The 23,297-nt window shown below is 39.9% G+C and overlaps 1 protein-coding gene across 2 annotated transcripts in view; it reads right to left on the reverse strand.

Moving 5' to 3' along the window:
- Positions 1-15,934: 15,934 nt before the first annotated feature.
- Positions 15,935-23,297, reverse strand: part of NDST1 (N-deacetylase and N-sulfotransferase 1) — a 103,453-nt gene continuing 96,090 nt past the window's right edge. For both annotated transcript variants that reach the window (XR_015741711.1, XM_087924276.1), the window contains exons 14-15: positions 22,973-23,075; positions 15,935-20,183 (exon numbers count right to left, since the gene is read on the reverse strand). Coding sequence is in view for 1 of the 2 variants with exons in the window: in XM_087924276.1 (XP_087780402.1) it covers positions 20,064-20,183; positions 22,973-23,075 (223 nt within the window). In the remaining variant the exon portion in view is untranslated. The remainder of the gene's footprint in view (positions 20,184-22,972; positions 23,076-23,297) is intronic.

Here is a 23,297-nt window from a genome sequence, read left to right on the forward strand (position 1 = left end):
TTTTAAAATGAATTCCTTTATTCTATAGCTTTACTTGCATATTATAATCTTAATAAAACCGTTAGGAAAAAAAAATCGTCTAATGTCAGAATTTATTGAGCCCAGCACTGATTAGTTGGTTCTTGCTACAGTTCATAATATGTTTAGTAACATGGAGCCATAATTTAATGCTCTCTATCTCATTTCTCTTGTTTTTTTCTCAGTGTCCAGATTCCATAGCCATATTTTAGTAAGGAAATACCATTGCTTTAATTGCCGTAATCTTTGTTGCTGCTGAACTGCTCTTATCTTTGTTATCTTGTCTAAATTTGGCATTGCCTTCTTCCCTAGGATTAACATTAACATGGACACGGATATTTCACTTGCCATTTTTATTTGTTTTTAATAAGTATTATATTTGCTCTATTTTGACTGTGACTATCTTCTGTATATTTGCAATTATTAGTGTATTGACCTCCAGGTTTGATTCTAGTTGTCTCTGTTCCAATCCTGGCATTTTAATAATAGTTTCCTATTATAAATTAAGTAAATATGAGGGCAATGTATATCCTAGAGTCATTCCCTTCCCTTATCTGAATGTTTTTCTCCAAATTCAGGTAGAAGTTACTCAGGAGAATAACCTTATTGTGATAAAACTGTTAACAATACACCAAAACTATTAATAATACACCCATATTCTGGCATGATTTATGTTATCAAAGATCTTGCCATTGTCAATGAAGCTGGATCTCCTGTCTGTACTTTCCTGCTCCCACTGTGATCCATCTTATATTAATTACCCAATCTTGTGTTTCTCTGCCTTTTCTGAATTCTCTATGTTCCATTAGGATTTATCTCTCCATCGGTTCATTGTTCTATTCATTGTAAAATCTTAAGAGACTACTGCTCTTTTAGGATGATCCCCTCCAAAAAAAATAGGCACACCTGTACAGCTATGCAAGAATGTACCTTGCTTTCGGAATCTAGTTCAGTGGATTAATTTTTAAATTCTTTCCAGCAATAGAATCTTGTGAATCATGTTTTTTTCCTTCCTTTCCATTCATGCTGCCATTTCACAGGAGGAGGAGGAGGAGGAGGAGGGAGGAGGAGGAGGAGGAGGAGGAGGAGGAGGAAGCTCATAACTGATTGCACACTTCTGTAGGAATGCAGGTTGGAAAATAAACTGTGTACTTATCAATACTGCATAATCACTCAGCTTGTTAGTGACTGCAGTAGTAACTGCTAGAAACAACAAGTTAAAGACTACACTGAGCCAAGTTTAGGGACAACTGCCCAATATATTAGATTGAAATTATAATTAATAATACAGTCCCATGAAGAGCTTGTTGTAACATTTACTTGTAATCTAGCGGTTTTCAATCCATATTCCAAGAGAGTCTGATATTCTTCCAAAAGAGGAACAGTTGCAGACAACCTTTCTTGGAGGTTGGACAGTCACTGGTCTGATATGATATAGGATCTCCTGCTTGAGCAGAGGCTGAGCTAGAAGATCTCCAAGGTCCCTTCCAGTTCTATTCTGATTCTGATCCTGATTCTGGTTGTGAGGAAGAGAATGCATGTGCACTGGGCATACCAGAGGTGGTATTCAGCAAGTTTTAATCAGTTCTAGAGAACCGGTAGCGGAAATTTTAAGTAGTTCACAGAACCGGTGGTAACCTTCCCCTAGGAATGGGGAGGGAAAGTGTCAGCGTTCCAGCAACACTCCATTCCACTCAATGACTCTGAGACAGACATCTCTTGAAGGTTCCCTTTATTTTGGATAGTAAACTGGCACAACTGTGGAATCCCAAATCTGAAAGTTCCGGGCTTCCTTACAGTAAGTAAAAACCTACAAAATCCATGCCCTGCACCCATCATCAAATCACATGGCCCAATCACCATCCGTCCCCAGTTAAGACTTTCTCTCCGTTATGCACAACGCAACCTGACCTCGAATCAGAAGAGGAATGTTATTATGTCTAACTAGATATACTCCAATATATTCCCCCCTCCCACTTTCCCAGGCTGAGATGTGGGAGCATGGGAGCATCTGGTCTCAATATGGCTTCCAATGCTGACGGAATGGAGATTTTACAGTATCCTTCCCCTGCCACACCCACCAAGCCACACCCATCAAGTCATGCCCACCAAGCCATGCCCACAGTAGTAAAACAAATTGAATCCTACCACTGGGGCATACGTCAGGTGAAGTTACTGCCGTTATAGGATGATGACAAGGATCAAGAGTTTGGCTAGTGCTCTGCCTTGACTTATAGTGACCTCAAGAATTCATCTGATACTGCAGATGTGGAGGAGTCCTTTGAGAAGCAAGGTCCGATCAAAAAGAGTTTTCTGAAATGGGAGGCATAAAAAAACATGCCTTCCATTAGTAAGTTCCCAGCCTTACTAATCAAGACCTCATCGGCCTCCTTTTTTGGATAAAAAAGTTGAGAGGGGAAAAAAAAGGAGTGGGAAAACACGTGAGAGCATAATCGGAGGATGATAAAGCAGCATTCCATCAATTAAGCAAGAGGATTGCACAACCAAAATCTGGTCTCAAAGCACACTCGATATCCTAGAGTCAAATGGAAGAGATAGCATGTAACTGGCTACTATGATTTAAGATAAACAACACAATCTACATGAAAAGTGGGGGAAAAAAATAACCTACATCCATTTTTTGGAACATTAGATGTACATTTTTGGCATTATTGGGTTGGCCTCCTCTGGGTGAATTAGACATTCTCCCAAATTAGCATGGCCACAGGTCTAACATCTGACATCTGATTGGGAAGATGTTTATAGTTTCAAATACAGTTAGCACAACTTAGTTTTAGAGGTTCTGGCAAACAATGGTCTCTTAGATACTCAGACCTCAGCCACATGGGACTATATAGGTGATGACCAGCACCTTGAGTTGCACGCAGAAACATATACCATTAGCCAATGCAGTTCTTACATCAGGAGTGTAATTTTTCAATATCAGGTACACATGCAGGGTTTTAAACCAATTATAGTTCATAACAATAAAGTTTCAGAGATCCAATTTGCAAAGTGCACAGAGCAAAGCTCACCTTTGTTAAACTTTCAGGAATTTAGCATGTAATAGCCCTGGGCAGGTGAGCCTAGAAAACATGTGTCACCTACATAGGAATGATGATAGAAATGTCAACTGAATGGTATTAGCAAGCAAGCTGGGGCAATCTCTACTTCTTCCTCCTTCATTGGGTGTGAGAGAGTCAAAAGGCCATGTTCTGGATGGCTGATTCTCTTCCGCTTGGAAGGCAGCAACGCTTGCTGTTGTTCCAGCTGCTGGCCCTGAGCTGGCAACATTTTGCCTAGTCTGTGGGTTTTCCACAGAGGCAAAGATTGTTGTTGGCAACAGCCTGGAACAAGTTAACTCTTGCATTTCCAAAGCCACCTAGCCCAACCCACTTCCAGAGAACTGCAAAGTAGCCTGACTTTGTGCATCCTTCCAACACAGACAAGGAGTCATTGAGTAGACTCCCCAACCAAAGAGGCTGATTGATTGCATGCTTATTAAAGCCATCTAAAACCTTGCATATGAAATAAAATAATAAACTAAAAGTGGTGCTTTGGGGGGGAAAATAAAGCAAAGGCCAAACTTTGCATTTCATCTAACGCTTCCAAAATAAATGTCTTTTTTCAAATCTGAAGGGAGATCATTTGGATAGGAAGGGTCACCCCTTTGCTATAGAAATGGCTTGCAGGTAGAGAAAACCCTGACTGCCATCTAAGAAATGATCTGGTTTTGGCAGCTCATATATAGTATATTTTACTGATTTGAAATGCCAGCAGGGATGTGGTGAACTAGATGGATAATTCCAGAGTCTATCTATATGTTATATTGAAGCATAAAGACATAAAATCTTAACATCTATAATTTTGCAGCCCAAATATGGTTTTCTAATGTATCTATCAGAATGGCCCTATCTCCAATTTAAATGTGTTTCAAATGTAAAATGATAAAAGCAAAATCTGCCTGGGGGTGGTGAGGTGGGAAGCAATGATATTTTTTCTAATTACTTGAGCCATCCATTTCAAACTTAATTACTAATTGCTTGCCTACTAGCCCACACATTCAGTTGCCTAGTGAAATTCACCTAACTTCCCTTTGCCAGGATCAGAACACAATATTAATTGTTTTTTCTGGGAATGTGAGATTTTTTTTCTCTCTATTTGCAACAAGATAGAAAAACTATCATTCCATCTTGATCCTCTTTATTGTCTCCATTTTAGATTCCAACTATAAAGCTTTAACTAAACTGAACTTCATTTTTCACGCAGACAGGTTAAAATAAACCTCTTTAGAACCCGGGTCTGGTATTCATTAGGCTCATTCTTAATTTCCTCAAGTATTTTCCATCAGCTTCAGTCTGTTGGGGGTGAAGTGGAAAGTCAAGCTCACTTCTAACGTTTCATCTAAAGAAGACCTTCATTTGAGTGTAACACCATAACATTCCACAGTCCTCTGGTTCAGTTTACATTCTGGTAGCCTTTAGGCCACATCACAAGGGAATCTGTACAACCCCTGGCGCCTGATGCAAAGCTTATCAGCTGGTGCACAAAGAGGGGCAGACCTAAGTTCCTCTTCAGCGAATTCTTTAATAAAACATACCACCAGACACATCACACTCTCAATTCTCTATCATCTGTCTGTCTGTCGTCTATCCATCCATATTTATCTATCTATCTACCATCTGTCATCTATCCATTTATCATCTTGTTCTTTTCTTTTATTTCTATTTTCTTTCTTTTCTCTTTTCTTTTGCTTTCTTGCAGGGTTATCATCATTAGGCTCATCAAGAAACCAAGTATGGAACCCTGATGTCGTATATGTTTAGCTCACTAAGAAGAGGTCCACACTTTCTCCTTTGCTTTCTCACCCGTATGCACCACCCACCATTTCTTAAGCCAAGCAACAATGAAGTTATCCTCTCACAGTTCATTGCAAATGTACCCTCCATTTATGTTTGAATGCCAGTTTTGGTGTGAAATCATCCTGAGTCCTTCGAAGCAGCACTTTCTTCACCTTGACAGCAGCACTGTCAATCTAGTGACAGATTCACTTCTGCCTGGCTAGCACACCTGGCACATTCCCTGCCCACTTGTTCCTTTCTTGTTGTTGGCCCTACAGAGGATCAAAGAAGCAACCTGTTCTCTTTGCTTTGATCATCTGAACAACAATGGTTCAATTAGGGGGAAAAGAAAGGGGCTTGCGCTCGTCTCAAAGAATGGTACCTGGGAAAAGAACGTGAAGCCATACATCTGTGCAAACATTTGGGAAAGCAAATGAAAGCCGTGAGGACTAATAAGGAAGGATCCATCCAACCAAAGGAATTGGCAGACCCTGGGAGGCCAGCACATACAAGGTCAAGCCAGTGAGTCCCACTTTCTCATCACAGATGAGAAAGACAAGGACTTGTGGTGGTTGTAGCCTGGATTGAGCACCGGTACAACTCCGTTATCAAACCGTTATAATCCAGATTGGGTTATTTTGAAGTTGGCTTCTGAAACACAAGAGCAATGCAGGAGTAGCATAGTGAACAAGTGCAGGAGACAAGCAGATTAGCATTGGAACATTGACATATCCTTATATATACACACTTACTACTTCATATCTTTGGTGAATATATCTACAAATACTAGCTGGTATTTCTAAACATGCCCACTATTTCTGACCAAAGGTAAAAGTCTTCCCATATTCTGAATTGATTTGAGACATGGGACCTTCCCAGGGAAGAGAAAACTGCACAAAGCCCTCTAAGAAACCACTCCATTCCATCTTGTCCCCTTTGGAGGAAAGCTTGTTAAGAAATCGTGCTTATTTTTCTCCAACTTCCCACTCCCCTCCCGAATTCATAACAAATATAGCAATGGGAAGGAGAGAGAGGAAATACGATTTACACAGTTATGAAGACTATGTTGGCAGCATTCCTCCCTAATCAGAAACTGGTTCCGGTACCTCAGACATCAGTCGCAAAAAAAGGAGACAGCTCTGACCAGAGTTAATTGGAGGTATTTCTAATCTCCAGCCATCTCATTCTCAGATCCTGCAGCACCGGACATGAAAAGAGTCTAGAAGGACCTGAAGGGTTTTGTGCAAAGGGTCCCGGTAATTGAGTTAAAATGGGAAGGGAACCAAGAGGAGTTTCCTGGTACCTCTGGGCTCCTGCAATCCAGGGTGGACATGGCAGACTTTTGCAGATAGCTGCAAAAATGTCATGCCCCCCCCCTCCAAGGATTTTATGCCGCTAGCTTGAATTAAGTCATCCTAGACTGTAACAATTTGAAGGCATATTCCCCTTGGTGCTATAAACCCCTGTCAAGGGCCATTCATCGGAATGGGAGGAATCCAAGTCTAGAATTTTTGGGAAGCAGCCATGAGAGTTAAATTAGTGCAAAGTCAGTCCTTGTTTTCCATATAAATAGGACCCAATGCGGGGACTGGGGTGGGGTGAAAGCAGCTTTTGATTTTGGAAGGGAAATACATTTTCACGTGCCCCATCTGCAGCCCTCAGCGGGTCAAGGCAGAAACAGATGGAATGCATTCCTGCTGCCCGTGAGGATTAGCTCTCTGGTCGTGGAAAAATAAAAACAACCCAGACGCTCTCGGAGCCTATTGTTGCTCACAGCCGTCAGAATGTTTCATTATTGGTTTTGCTCTGTTGTGAGTTTTCATTATGATTTAAACTGTATTTTTCAAAAGCCAAGACGAAGCCCTGAAAGCAAAAGATAATATAAAAACGTAAGGATGCTATATTATGTCTGCATATTTTCAGAGCTTAAGATATTGTTTCCAACTCGGCTCTTTTTTAAAGACATTTTCTGGTTGCTTAAAATTCATTATTCTTGTCGACAAGACTCGTTCCCCCTCCAGTGGTGCAGCTAGGTAATATTCAGAGGTGGTATTCAGCAGGTCCTGACCAGTTCTGGAGAACCAGTAGTGGAAATTTTGAGTAGTTCAGAGAAACGGCAAATCCCACCTCTGACTGGCCCCACCCCCATCTATTCTCTGCGTCCCGAATTGTAGCTAATTGGCTGGGTCTTCTTTTGTTGCCTTACACAGGAAAACAGAGCTGGAAAGCAGGTTATTGGGGTGGGGAGGGAATGGGATTTTGCAATAACCTTCCCCCAGGAGTGGGGAATCAATGGAGATTTTACAGATAACAGATAATCAGAGTTGGAAGGGACTTTGTAGGTCATCTAGTCCAACCCCCCGCTCAAGCGGGAGACCCTACACCATTTCTGACAAATGGCAGTCCAATCTCTTCTTGAAAGTCTCAAGTGATGGCGCTCCCACGACTTCTGAGGGCAAACTATTCCATTGTTTGATTGTTCTCACTGTCAGAAATTTTCTCCTTATTTCCAGGTTAAATCTCTCCTTGTTCAGTTTCCATCCATTATTTTTGATCAAAAGGTTCCCATTAAAATGTATCTTTCTTTAAAATTCTAGGCAGTCTCCTCCTTTTTCAAGCTCTGCTCCAAAAAGTTTTTTTTCCTCTCCCCCCGACTTACAACAACAATTTCTCTTTAAACACTCAGAAATCCATACCTCCAGTGCGGGCTTTCCAATTTCTGAGAGTGTTAAGTCCAAAGTCCAAACTCCTTGTTCAGTTTCCATCCATTATTTTTTATCTGGCCTACAGGAGCTTTAGAAAATAGCTCGACCCCTTCCTCCCTGTGGCAGCCTCTCAAATATTGGAAGACCACTATCATGTCTCCCCTGGTCCTTCTCTTTACTAGACTAGCCAAGCCCAGTTCCTGCAACCGTTCTTCATATATTTTAGTCTCCAGTCCTCTTATCATTCTGGTTGTTCTTCTCTGTACTATTTCTAGAGTCTCAACATCTTTTTTATAATGTAGTGACCAAAGCTGGGTGCAGTACTCTGGGTGTGGTCTTACTAAGGCTTTGTAGAGTGGCATTAGTACCTCACTTGATCTTGATTGTGAAGTTATCTGCTCACAGTTCATTGCAGACGCACTCTCCATTTATGTTTGAATGCCGGTTTTGGTCTGAAACCATCTTGAGACCTTCGAAGCAGCACTTCCCCTGCCACACCCACCAAGCCACGCCCACAGGAGCTGTAGTAAAAAAAAAATTGAACCCCACCACTGGTAATATTAGATCCTGAACTTCATCTCTATTGCCATAATTGTATTGCTCACCATTCACCTTTCCTCCTACTAGCTCCCACAAGGAACAACCTGCAATGTTCTATCAGGATTGTACATTGCTATGATTAAAGGGTGGGGGTGGTAGGAAATAACTGTTTGTCAGCCTTCAGAAAGAAAAATGTATGCTGAGTATGTCCTGTAATGGTTTGGAAAGAAACACATATAAGTAGATCTTCGTCTCAGCCTTGGGAAGGAGTGCCTATTGGAATTGGACAACTGTACAAAGCCTGCTTAGGAGTACCAGCACCCAGAATTTGACCCTTGGCCACACAGCTTTATTGATCCAGGACACCATGACTTTCCTTTCTGTTTGCATTCAGTGCTCACCAACAGCAGAATTGTTGGAAGGCAACCTGTAGCCAAAATATGTTGGGGAACACTTAGATCAGGGGTCTCCAACCTTGGTAACTTTAAGACACATGCAGAGGGCTTGCTACTGACCGCCTCCTGCAATCCTGCACTCTCTGTGTGTGTTAAATAGCTGACAGGCGGCAATCTGCTATGCTGCACAAAGCAGCTGAGCTTCAAAACCAGGAAATAAAGGTCAGAATGGAGCCAGGAGGGCGGGCCGGCCCAGCAGCTGATCGTTGGAGCGAATTGATTCACTCATAGATGTTCCTTGGAGCTACAGGTTCGGCTGAACCAGGCTGAACCGGTAGAATACCGTCCCTGGTGTGGGCTCTTTCTAACTGAAATCAATGTTCTATAAAAATGTAAAATTAGACTCTTTTACACAGAGCTCTGGCAATCTCTCCAACCTGTGCTATGTATTTAAGAAATCAGTGAGACCTAAGATAGGCTTTGGAAGGTTAAACATCTCACTTCTCAGCACTGAGGTACCGTAACCCATCTCTTTTAGACAAAATGGCCATGGAGGGAAATCTCTAGCAGAGGGGAGGCACCATATTTGCAGGAGTCTGGTGACAAGGAGCTGAATTGACTCCATTCCCTGACTGTAACATCAATCACATCATCAATGCTGGATTCTGTCCAGAGCAACAGTTATGGGAAATTGTTTTAAATGCAATAGCTAAAGATGATCTCAGCTGTGGGTTGGGGTGAAATAAAGGAAAGGTCATGAGGTCATATCATATTTAAAATAGTACTGCATTTAAAGTGATAAGAGGATGAACCCATTATGATATTTTGTTGCAGGATCCATTAGTGATGTTCCTTGGCCAATTGGCAGCTTCTAAGATCCCGAAAATAAATTTTGCTTCAGATTAAGTTCTGGAGAAGACCAGAGAAAGACAAGTTAAGTAATCCAAGTTGCTCATTGAAATCACTGCTTTGTGAATAGAACAGGAGGTTTTATTAGAGGAAGGATATCTGTTACACAACAAACAAGGGAAGAAAAAACCAAAACACATTAGCTGAAACTGTATCCCTGTTACAAGATCTGGGAACTCTATTTGTGTCCTTGTCATCTGACCTCTTTGGAGAATACATTCCAGCAGGAACAAGACACAAGCACCAAAACACTCCAAATGGCTTCCTGGTAGCTGCATAGCAGGAGTTCTGTGGTAAACACAAAGAACCAAATCTGGCATCTGGAGGCACGCTAACTTAGTAGGACTCACTTTGGGGGCGCGTTCTCTGAAGCTGCAATATTAGAAGCCTGTAACTTGCATGGCGCTGTTCTCTCTTTTAAAATGTTGCTGCCAAGTTAGCAAAGAGGTCTATTTTGGTGATGCTGCAAATAGCTTACGAATCCACCCTGTGCTTGCTATATCAGCGTGAAAATTGAAAGATAGGTCAGCTAAAGTTAGATTTCTAGTCCCTATGCAACAACAACAAAAAAAACACTATGATGACTTAAATGTAGAAATATACAGATTACAATCTGTACAATGCCATAATCCCACAACTGTCTTTTCTTCATTTATGTCCGATTTTCCAATAAATTCCTTATAGCATTTTGTCTGCTAGCTCTAAATTACCAAAATAGATGGGGGATGCTTTATGTCAGCTTCACCATTGAAGAAAATGAAATCAAAAGCCCCAGCATGCCCAGGGTTCAACCATATTAAAGTCACTACTTATTTACCAATGTGTTCAACGGTGACATAATACTAAGATCATGGGAAGTGATTGTTCTGCTGGTCAGGCCACATCTGGACTACAAAAAAGATGTTGAGGAAAGAATGCAAAAAACAACAAAGTTGATTGGATTTGGAGGCTAAGTGTTATGAAGAATACTAAAAGATATGATAAGACTAAAGAAGGGAAGGCTAAGGGGATACATGATAGCAATCTTCCATCAGTTGAAGCTTTGTCATAAGGAAGAGGGTGTGGATTTATTTTCTGTAGTGAAAGACAAGAAAAAACAGATGTATTTCAAAGCATAAATAGAATCAATAAGAACAGTGATTTAAAATGTCATACCCGGACAAGAGCTCAGTATTTTTTTTTAATTAGAATCAGAGAATCAGTTCATCTACTCTAAAAGAAAATAACAAACACCAACATTTGCACGCTGTGTTGTTAACACACTTACCAATTCACCTGATTCCTGCTTATGGAGGACAATCCACACTCACATTAACTTGCAAGAAATCAATATAGGGGCAAACCTATTTATTCTTTCCTGCTTACTGGCTAAACAAGCTACACAGATACTGCTCTGTGCTGGTTTCTCCCAGATATACAGAAAATCAAACGGGGACATTTTCCCCCCTTACAACTTGATTGAGCAGTTTATGATGCATACAGAAAGATTGCATGATATGCATGTATTTGTTGGCTGATATAATTGATGTGCCTCCTATTCTAAATGGTACCTAGCAGTTTTCAATCTCTGATCTGTTTCGCATCAGGAAAAAAAAAATCACAATCCTTGGTCAAGATTCCTGAATGATGATTTCCTTTGAGTCAAGCCTCCCACCTTCATTCATTGGTATATACATTGTTTCACAGTATGTCCACAGGCTCAAAACAAACCAATTGAGGTGATGCTGTTGATAGACTTGAGGGTGTTCATTATTAATTGTCCTTCTCACTGTTAGTTTCTACACAGTATCTCTAGATTTTAATTCAAACAATGGTTTTCCTCAGCAGCTACTCAAAATAAACATATAGCAGTAGCTGAAATGTGTAAGTAGCCATCATCACAGTTAAATGCCTTCCTAGAGAAAGTAGAATAAATTTACATGCCATTTCTAGCCTCATGAAACAGCAGTAATTCCCTTGCCAGAGCTACTTATCAGTGGTCATCAGTGCATATTTTGTCTCCATTTTCCACAAAAAAGGGCAGTGCAAATTAGTTGACCAATATGCTGGACGAATTGGAAAGGATTATTCGTCAGTTCAATCGCATCTCTGCTTTAAACATACCTTAACTGTTCAGGAGCATAATGTTCCTTCTATAGACTTGGAAAGAATCCCATGATTTCCCCATCTTTGTTGGAGCAGTGTGTGTGACTTGACAGAGCCTTTGGACTCTGTCTTTTCTACCTCACTAATTAGAAAAGCAATCATTTTTCAAATTGCAATTATTACTTGTCTCCAAAGTAAGAATATCCTTCCTTTCCTCCTTTGAGCTGGAATAGCAGGGAAATCTGTTAGGTCTGATGTCAATTCCCGAAACGGCAAGCCACTGGCAAGCCATCTCGGGGTTGCAATTAGGGGAGGTGCTGGATATTCAGAATATGACATCTGGAGGATTGTGTTTCTTCTTTGACTAAGCCAGGTATTAGGAGTGAAACAGTGGTATAAGGAACCACTTGTGCCGGCACAGGAGGCATGCTGAGGGTCCTGTCAGCCCAGAGGTGGTATTCAGCAGGTTCTGACCAGTTCTGGAGAACCGGTAGTGGAAATTTTGAGTAGTTTGGAGAACCGGCAAATACCACCTCTGACTGGAGATTTTACAGTATCCTTCCCCTGCCATGCCCACCAAGCCATGCCCACAGAACGGGTAATAAAAAAATTTGAATCCCACCACTACGTCAGCCCAATTATTCTGGCTGATGGGGTCCAGGAGGAGGGCCTTCTCTGTTGTTGCTTCTGCCCACTGAAGCGACTTCCACGCCCTCCCCCATGTGAAGTTGGCCCCAACCCATAAGGGCCTAAAGATGTGGTTTTGCCAGTCAGCTTGGGGCCCCAGTGGAGGAACAGCGCAATGGATGTGGTTGATTAACAACAGATCCCAGATCTCTCCCTTCTCTGCCACCCCTCCATGTGTCCTTGGTTTTAGTGTTCCATTTTAACTTTTAATTTTTTAGCTTATATGGAACTGTAAGTCACCTAGAGTTATAGTAAGATAGGCAGCCAATAAATTTTATAAATAAAATAAAAATACCATTGTTTCATGGCATCATCATAATTTTATCACTTTACAAAAAGAAGTAAATCATATGGTTTTTATTAGCTGCTACTGATAAGAATGTATATTATGTCTCATTTACATTTGATTTCTAATTTCCAGTTGACCTCATGTAGACACAGCCAAAGGGCCGGATGTGGCTCAAAGCTACAAAATGTCCAAGTCTGAAATACTGACATGTTTTTTGTGAAGAAAATTTATGATACTGAATTATTCTTAAGCCAGCCACAAGCCAATTTTAACAATATATTCCCTGTTGCAGTGGAAGAAAATATTTTGTTCTCTCTGCAGAAACCAAGTCACAGAAAGTGTATCCTTGTAAATGATTGCGTGTGGAATTCAAGACCTTTAAAAGACGCCCTAAATCAGGGCTTATGCAGTGCCTGTACTATAAGTGTCACACTGTAATAAAACTTTTTATATTACCTCATGATTAAATTTGGATGGAAAATGAGCTTGCGGGTAATATAATTCCTTTCAAGTAGTTGCCTGTATGCATTTTGGATGTGTCTGTGAGAACATGGAATACCATAAAAATTACCCTCCCCACAAAAAAAAGTAAATACAAAAGCTATCTTATAGCCATTAAGAAGGGAAAATGTTCTCTACAAACGCTTTGATGAAATTTGATTTTCAAAAACAGGCCTCTAAGCCATTCCTGCCAAAGGTACAATAGTTTGGCTCCTGTGTGTGCCCAGTTTTGATAGCCAAATGTTAAGTCTTGCCCTCAAATAACATTATCTTTCTATATTGTTACCCAATTCGTGGCTCACATGCAAACCTTTAGATTAAGTTTGGGAACTGAAATTGACTAAGCAAAACTATCAAGCTTGCATTAGTGACAGTTGCTTCCAAGTCAGATGAACATCTTTCACTTCATTTTACTTCCTCTGAATACAAAACATCAGGTTTTATAAATTGGGAACATATTAATCTGAATTCCCACAAGGGATGAAAAGACCAAATCTTTGTGTGAGGCTCCAGCAGTGAAAACCTGCTAAATCCAAGAACAAAGATGTTGGGAAATCTCCAGAATTAGTGGAGCAGCAGAGCTCCAGCAGAGATGGCCTGAGCTAAAACAAGCAGGCACACATATACTTGGAAGCAGATATCTCACTCTCCCCTAGCCAGGAGGCACTATAAAACCAGAAACATAGGTAATTCTTGTCTTACAGTTTCATTTAGTGACCGTTCAAAATTACAGCAGCACTGAAAAAACTTGAGACTATTTATCACATCGCATCCTCATGGTCACATGGTCAAAACTCAGACTCTTGGCAACTGACTCATATTTGTGACGGTTGCAATGTCCTGGGGTCATATGATCACCTTTTGTGACCTTCTGACAAGCAGTCAATGGGGAAGCCAGATTCACTTAACAGTGTCACTAACTTAACAGCTGCAGAGATTCACTTACAGCTGTGGTAAGGTAGGTCGGAAAATGGGGCAAAATTTGCTTAATGATTGTCTCCACAGAAATTGGGGCCCAATTGTGGTTGTTAAATCGAGGACTGCCTGTACACTTTTTTGTATTGGTTGCTAGAATGTTATCCCTTCTCCAGTAAAAGTAGCTGTTGGTATCATCATGAACAGATCCATCTAGTTCTTCTCACACCCTTCAACTATCCAATTGCTATAACCAGCCTCAGCGTGTTAGCTGTACCATGCACATATAAACTTCATTACCCTTCCTGATCCAATAATTTGAGACATTCAATGTTCTGTTTCCTTTACCAGCCACATCCATGACCTGCAGCAACCACAATCCAGGTCTTCGTATCTACTCCAAGTGATGAACTACTCCTACTTTGCTAATATTTGATCTTTGAATATGAGGGGCCTTCGTGGTATTGTCCTCACTGGAGAGAAGCCTCAGATCCAAATAAAAGTCAGTTTGTATGTAGAATAACAATATCTATATTACCTGAATGCTGATGAAATGCAATAGGGAGTGCAATGATGCCAATGTGTTCTTGGCTGCTATAATTATCTGGCTAAAAGCACTGCAACCACGCAGGGAATCATTTCACTCAGAACAATTTCTACACTCCAAACAAAAGCTAAAGCCAATCAGCTTTGTTTCAATCAGTTTTTCATGTCTCCAAAAATGAAGACAAATACAACTATTGTAGGAACTTCATTTTTATTGCCATTTGCCAAGATGCTGCTACCTTCTGGGAAATCACCTTGTTATCAGGGAATACATTGATGTTGGTGCCATCACATTTCTTTTTCTTTCCAGTTTATAACTGAAATTTGATCTGCAGAGGATTTCTTCCCGAAGTTTTTTAAGAGGGTTATCTTAAAATTCATGGTTATTTTGTGTAAATGGTCTTCACAAAATGACTGTTTATGATCTGTCACAAATATATTTAGAACCACACATTCCAAACCACTGGTCAAACCAAACCAGTCATCAAACCAACCCAAATAAAAGCCAAATGCAGTACAGACCCCAAAGATGGAAAAATGGTGAGTTACCTAATTCTTTCATTGATTGGGAATCATTTTGGGCCATTATATTCCCCGAGACAAGTTTCTTTATGGAGGCCTCCTGATGCCTTTATGGAGATTTCCATGTCATTGTTTGGCAACAATACATGAAAGTTTGCCCCTTATTTTATTCTAGTAGAATTCTTCAGTTTCCTTATTTAGTCTGCAGCACGATGACTTCCCTCTGAGTACTAGTCAAGCGTTCTACAAATTGGCCAAACCAGCCTCAATCCCAGTGCTAAGTGCTGCCACCTGGCAAAGGTTTCTAGTGGTTTTAGGGTTAAATAAATCATGAAATCTTGAATTCCAAGGAAGCAAATCTGAGCTAAGAAATTCAGTGTTCTTACATATTTGGCATCATGTAAATGGCAGACAAACCCAATTCAATGAATAGGATTATTCCTTTGTTTATTTGGTTTGCATTGTTATGCAACTCGTACATATTTAAAAGGTTAACTACTGCCATGGTAAAATGCTAGGATACCATATTTTGGCCTTAAATAGAGCACAGATGAATTGTGTGTGTGTGTATGTGTGTCTATCCAGTCCCAAACATGAGCATGTAAACTATCAAACTCTTGTTTGTGGTCAGAGAAGGCTTTTAAACAACAGATGACAGAACTCTCTCATTGTGTAACTAAGCCATTTTTGTGGAGGGAGGTTGCTCAGAGTCACATTTGCTGACCTTGAGACAGGTGCCGGAAAGAAAAACTAAATTGGTACAAAACTCTAAATTGTAAAAATAAAATTGAGTAGCAACTTCTAGAATAGTTTTGGGATTGTCCCAAGATTCTGGCAAGGGACTACATCAAGTTTGGGAACTTCAGCTTGTTAGTTCTATTTCAACCCTGATGGACTTTTTTTTTTTAAGTTCAGTTTTAATATCAATATAAAAGAATCAGAGAAAATCTACAGATATACCAAAATAAAAAGACCACAAAGTTAACTAAAAACAGACAACCCCTTTTATTAGCAGTTAGTTCACCAGGACATTACATTAGTGACAGTGTTTTCTGAACCCAAAATGAGTTCAAGTACAGATTAAAAATACGGGAGACTTTTAAAAATATTCCCTCCCTTTTCCTCCCTCCCACCATGACAAAATAACCCCTACCCTTCCCAATGGGAAAACATACAGAATCTCATGCAAACATGACAAAAGGAATTCCCAGAGTTCTTCCTTTAAAAAAAAACCCAAATAAAAAACAAAAGTGTCCTTCAAATTCAGATTTTACTTAAGTCCTCTGTTAAGTCCAGAGACAGTGGTGTTTTCCAACTATTGCTGACCAACTAAGTGAAAAGGCAAATGTTTTCTCCTCTCTAGTGCACATTAAATCACACCAGCATTTGGGAGCTTTTGGGGATACATACTTTTGTTATGCACAACCTAATTTTAATTCTTTTCTGCATGTCTCGCTTTTGGCAGCATCCTACACTATGTAGACTGCTATTTTGAAAAACCAAATGTTAAACATTGTACATCAATTTGTTATTTAAGACTGGGACAATAATAATATTCACAATGAAAACAACCTTTTAGGTAGCAGCTACCATTGCTTCTGTGGACTGCTTTAAAACAACTTCCTGAGGGCCATCATACAGATAGGCAAGACTGTTTTCACATTATCAAATGCTTAACTTGGTGGTTTGATTCAGGGATCCTGGTGCACAAAGGATGCACAGAGAAACTGCACTCAAGAACAGGAGTATGTGTGTGTGGGGGTGTGTGTGTAAATCCCTTGTTCTGAAGTTGATTTTATCCACAAAGGGCAAAGGAAAATATATTGTTTTGCAGATTATAATTTCAGAGTTTTGTTTTTTCATTTCTGCATTGATGTCTACTCAGAAATCTGAAGCCGTAGCAAAATCAACCCAGTACTAGAGCAAGCTTACCATTTCTGATGAATGACCCATATCCCAAATGGACCAATGCAGTCTTTTCATTACCATGTTTCAGTGGTCAATTTTTTCTTGATGCTGCGCCTGTTTTACAATGGTTTGGAAAGGACACTGTGTCTTATTTCATAAGGCTGCAGATATCAGATGCTAAAGTCTTGTCATTCCAAGTCTTGTCACTGCATCTTTTCTGCCAATAGCCTTCTTTGACATCCGTGTTTTTCAAACGTGGCGGTGTTTAAAATGCGTGGACTTCCAACTCCCAGAATTCCCCCAGCCAGCCAAGACCGCTGGATGATTCGCAGCAGGAGGGCAAGCTAGTTTTGCCAATAGATGCAACTCTGCCTCCTGCCCACCCCCAACCATATTTATTCTACCTTAAAAGATAAATGTCCACCTAATTAGGGGTACTGGGAAGCTTGGGACTCTTAACTTTTCAGCACTCTTTGCTTTTAAGTACAGCAAATCTTTTCATACAGAAGGCTGCACGTAAAATACTGTATTAAGAGCGTTCACAAGATAAAGTCATCTTCCCACATTTGGTCTTACGCAGGCTTCTGTCTCAAACGTACATTCATTACTGGCATAGCTGCCTAAACAAACGGGGACAAGAAACATAATGAAGATGAAAAGGAGTAATCAACTCAGAGAAGAACAATGGTAAGAACTATAAAGAGGGATTGAAAGAATTCATGGTATTAAGATCTAGGGGGATTTAGATTAAGATTTTAAGATTTAGTCCTTCTAAATCTGAAAACATGTCACGCAGAGACGTGTTGTCTACAATGCAAGACTGCAGGATGCAAAAGAATGGATTAAGGTACCGAAAGGCAAGGTCTGATTATTAGAGGGGAAAACAACTTCCTCCTAATATTCAGAGGAATTTGAATTTCAGTGGAAAAAATCATTTTACTGGTTATCTTCAAGTAGAGGTGAGGCATGGCAGTCAGCTACTGGACAGGTTCCAGTTTAGATCGCTGCACTAACTAGCTATACACTCAATGGCCTAAAGCTCTCTGCAGCTTTTACTCCATTTTACTCAAATTTTACTCTAGAGTCTATGATGATTTCATGATCCACTAGATGGTGCTCACACACAGGATCAATGGAAACAAATGTGTTGGAAGCTATAGCTAGACTGTTTTGCCAGCAATTATAGGCAGTCTAAGATCTAAGTTAAGAAGAAACCTTTTTTTTTGCTTCTTGCCTTTTGTCCAAATGTTCATTCATGGAACTGGTGCTAGTATGATTACAGCTTTAATGAAAACCAAAACAAGATGACTGGTTGAGCAAATCACTTCCAATAATTAGAAACATTTAAGCAAAACAGGAAGATATTTGGGAGAAGGGGGCAGATACCTACCTCCAGATGGAAAAAGCTTGAAAATCTTTTTGATAACCTACTGTTGAATTTATAGTAAATGTTTCCATTAGCAATACTAACATTTTTTTTAAAATATCGTAACAACTCTCCAACTTTGAATCGAGCAGTAGTCAGACCAGTCGATACTCCAGTGCCTTTAATTCCTCCACTGAGGAATTAAAACGGCTTTTCAAAAGTCTTTGACTCTTGTCGTGACCTTTGTTTTTCCAGCCCGCTCTGGATTGCAAGTTTAACATGTCTTTCCTATGACACATCCAATATGTAGCAGGACAGGACAGAATAAGCCAAATCGGGGGAAATGGGTTCTATTTACCTTGTTAATATAGCTCGAAACACAGACAGCAATGGCCAAGTGTGTATATGTGTGTGTGCATGCATGAATACACAATACTATTAGCAGCATATTTATAAATTCCATACATACACATATACACACAAAGGAATTTAGTAAACTAGAATAAATGGGTTATTGGAAAGTCTCAGTCACAGCTCAATAAGACACATTGGACAGGAGGAAATAATTGAAATAATGGACAGCCACAGGATTATCCTAAAATGATTCTAACAGAAACAGACATTGTGATGACAAATCAACCAAACCCATGGGGCATTTTTCTCTATCCTCTACAATAGCAAAAGGGTGGGAAAATAAGAACCTAATACTTGGGAATACCAACTCTAATATGTATTCCCTATCCCACTCCAAAATGTTCAAAAAGAAAACTACTAAAATACTGTTCATTCAATACTCATGAAGATCAATTCTCTTAAGTTGTATTTAGGATGACCATTAGAGCAAAGTTTACACATTATGCTAGAATGTCATCCTTTTTCAAACAGGCAGGACATGTGCACCAGAAATAAAAAAAAATATTGGATTCAGTTACTGAATCTTAAATCACATCTCACATAATTGTATGTTGAAACCAGAGACAGGGCTATAAGAAGGACACAAATTAAAATATCTCTTTGGAGCAAATTATCTTGCCAACATTGTCAGATGACTATGTTGCTCACTCTTGATCATTCCACCCCTTTCCCAATATATTTGTAAATAAGAAGACAGAAAAAAATCGATCTGGGATAATCTAAATATTGCCAATACCAAAGTCTTCCGAAGTCTTCCATATAAAAACCGAGCATCTGCTTTAACCAAGATCTCTGTTCCAGAACACTATCTCAGTCCTATCTCAGTCTGAGCCCAAATTGCATAATTAGGTCCATGCTTGGAGCATGGCCTCCCTCTGGCTCCATGGTCATATTATCAATCATGTTCTTTTGCAAACCCATACATGTGCAGGACTATTATTCTTGATCCCTGGTGAATTCTTGATCCACTCGTGTCATCTATCCAAAGAGAAGGAGTCATTTTGTTTTAATACCATTCCAGATATTGGAAATAACGGGTGAGGAAATCTCAGATCTTTATGAATCTTCTTCACCAAAAACTGGCATTATAGCCAAGGAGGCACACCTCAATACTTTTAGTAAAGCTGGGGTCTCGAGCAATCTGACAGAAACAGATGTAATAGTCCTGGCTTGGCCCTGAGCCACTGCTTGTACATCAATTCCAGTAGTTCTTCAGATGGTTGCTTTCTTCCAAGCTTCCAGGTTCAATCATATGGACAATTTCCCACTTTTCCTCAAACATCTTGAACGGATATTGCTCAAAATGCTTCTTCTCTGTAAAATATCTCACATCTTATCACGTCCTGTTGGCTTGGAGTAGAGGTTTGAGATCCTCCCCATGGATCCATTCTACTATTGCTTAATACAAGAGATAAGAAGTGGCTATCTAGTGTTCTGGAGTTCTTCCCGCAGCCAAGTTGGCAGTGTCTGGCCAATTTTATACAGTAGCTTGGATAACTCTATGTTGTGGTCCCTATAATAATCTCTCAAGAATGCTCTGGACTGCATGAGGAAGAAAGAAAAGAACAAAGAAACATAATTAAATGCTATGATTAAATATAAGATGGTGTTAAAGAGGACAGGGAACCCTGAAATGCATGAATTATTGTGTTTCTCCAAAAATATGACCTACTTAGAAAGTAATTCCTAGCTTGGTTTTTACAAGTGTGCCCAATATAAGCCCTACTTCTGAAATAAGCCCTAATTAAGACCTCACCCATTCCAGGATGCATGGGTAAAAATTAACCTAGGGTGAGGATGTGTGTGTGTGTGGAGCTGCTCTACTACTTACTTTCTGATAGTTGCAGCCAATCCTCGCACATCTCGGCCCATTTCTTTTGCTGTAGCCAGCAAAGCTTTCCTGAAGGCCTCTCCAGCTGATAACAGAGTTCCGGATTGGCTAGAGAGGCCTCCAGGAAAGCCTTGTTTTTTTTGCCAGCCAAAGAAGTTCCTGAAGGCCTATGAGAAGTCCGGGGGGTGATGTGTGCAAGTGAGGTGGGTCAGTGGATGACACACACACACTTCCAAAATAAGACCTGGTATCATATATATGTTTTGGTGTATATATATATAGTATATATATATATATGGTATATATAGCTTTGTATATATATATTTTATACGTCATTATACTTGTGCTTTTAAAGTTGCAGCAACATTTTGGCAGAATCTCATCTGCCATCATCAGGCTTCTGTATAGTGTTCGTCTGCCTGATGCCTTTAAATATGAAACCACTGTAAAAGTCTGACTCACAGATGAACACTATACAGAAGCCTGATGATGGCAGATGAGATTCTGCCAAAATGTTGCTACAACTTTAAAAGCACAACTACAATGACGTGGGAAAATACCCGAACATGTAAGTACCCGCGAAAACTTAAGAATATATATATATATTACACACACACATACATATTCTGCAACGTTTCGGCAGAATCTCATCTGCCATCATCAGGCTTCTGATGGCAGATGAGATTCTGCCAAAACGTTGTTACAACTTTAAAAGCACAACTACAATGACATGGGAAAATACCTGAACAAAGCTGAATGCCATACATGTAAGTACCCGCGAAAACTTAAGAATATATATTCTTAAACTTAAGTATATATACACATATACATACACACATACATATATATACATACATATATATACATATACATATATATATATATTCGTAGATTTTCACGGGTACAGGTATGTCGGACTAGGTGTGTTCGGGACTTTTCCCGTGTAAAATTAAGAGTATCTTGGTGACGTTTCAGCGAGGTCCCACTCGCCATCCTTAGGCTGGTACTTTCAGCTTCGTGCCAGTGTAAGCAGTGTGTGATCGGAGCTGCCATCTCTCTATAAATACTGGTGGTGGGGGCTGGTGTGCTGGGCTGGTTGTCTGCGCTGCTGCCTCTTGATTGGTTGATGGAGTTGATGTTGGTATAATGGGATGTGTGATGGGATGTGTATATATAAGACAGGGTCTTATTTTCAGGGAAACACGGATATGAAGCCACAGGAGACATCTCCACTAGCTGCCAACCAGGGCTATCCTTACAGGAACCACAATAGAGTGCAGCAAGGGTAACTTCACTGCTCTGAAAGCTGCAGAACGCAATATATTAATGTTATCATAGCTTTTTCTCTAAAATCAGTGGTTGTATTATAATTCACAAAAATGTCGGTAGCTCTGAAATGGAAGTTACTATCCAATCTGAAGACTGAGGAAACACTATAGGGCAAGTATGGGTATATACCTGAGGGTATCTGAACATTCTACTTGTTTATTTCGGTGGAGGTTGTTCTCCAGGCCCTCTGCCTTAAATGTTGCCATATGATGGGCACTCTTGGTGGCTGCCCCAACCCTTTGGAACAGCCTCCCACCTGAGATTTGATAGATCTCTATCCTTACATTTCCAGCGGGATATGAAAACCTGGCTCTTCGCCCAAGCATAGGATGGGGAGGGGTTGAGCTGCAAGGAAAATTGGTCTGTTGTCTGGGAGAAGAGTAGTTTGCTTTTAACCAAGTTTTATCGGTGGTTATCAATTGACTAGGGTCATGGTATGAGATAAGCAACCATCTAAAGTCCTGTAAGTAAATAAGTAAAAGTTCAAGCAGAATCAAGGCAGGTACCTGAATCAAAATGGATTGCTTTTAACTTGGATTTAACACATAAATTATGGAGGATTCCTTGTCTTTCAACATAAAATAGTTATAATCATACAACTGCAAAATGTAAGATGATTCCAAAGCATTATTCTATAGGGGGGAAAGTCAGCTTTTGGTAGGTAATATAAGAAAAGATCAAAGGCCCACATGTTATGTTGATTTAATCACCTGTATTCTTCTCCCCATATACTTACAAGACTTCAAATTTAGGGTCTATTTCCCATAAGCATTATAGAAACAGCATCAGCTATGCTGAGATCTTATCCTTCAGCAGGGTAAGGATTCACGAACCATCCTAGCAAAGCTAATATGTTCAGTCGAACTGCCCAACTGGGAAAGCATCATGAGAAATGCCTAATAGGACCACATCTTATCTTGCAACAGTTTGTGAACAATGATTGTGGGGAGAAATCTAAATGACTGCGGCACATGTGTTTCAAAAATGCATAGCCTTCCTGCAGTGGCATTGAATCTCAACATGGAGAGGAAACAGTTTTCACTGAGTACATAGCAAAGGTTAGTGGGGTTTCTGTCCTTACAAAATCAGATCAGCTGGCTACCCGGCGCAAAACTGTGCCAGTATCTTCTAAGAACAGCACATGAAAAATGCCCTCATTTTACATACTTACATCTAAATCCATCTCTGGGTATTTTCTTCCTTTGCTTTTCCCCAAGCACTTGGTCTTCCCTCCCTCTAATAGTTGGCACCAAAATCCTTTTTTGAGATCAAACCTATCACAAATTACAAAGAAGATGATATCCAAATGATCCCCATTTTGTAGCGAGAATTACTTATTTTATACATGCAGTGTAATTACGTATAATTAAATATGGAAACCAACTTTCCTGATCAGAATGAGATCCGTTTTATCAAACAAATGGAATGACCATATCACACTATTACTCTGTTACAAAACTCAATAGCAGTAGAAGAGAAATAAATTTGTCTCCGTT

The sequence above is a fragment of the Pseudonaja textilis genome, chromosome 2 (assembly GCF_049901715.1).
Source record: "Pseudonaja textilis isolate UNSWEBS1 chromosome 2, rPseTex1.2, whole genome shotgun sequence".
Taxonomy (NCBI): Eukaryota; Metazoa; Chordata; class Lepidosauria; order Squamata; family Elapidae; genus Pseudonaja; species Pseudonaja textilis.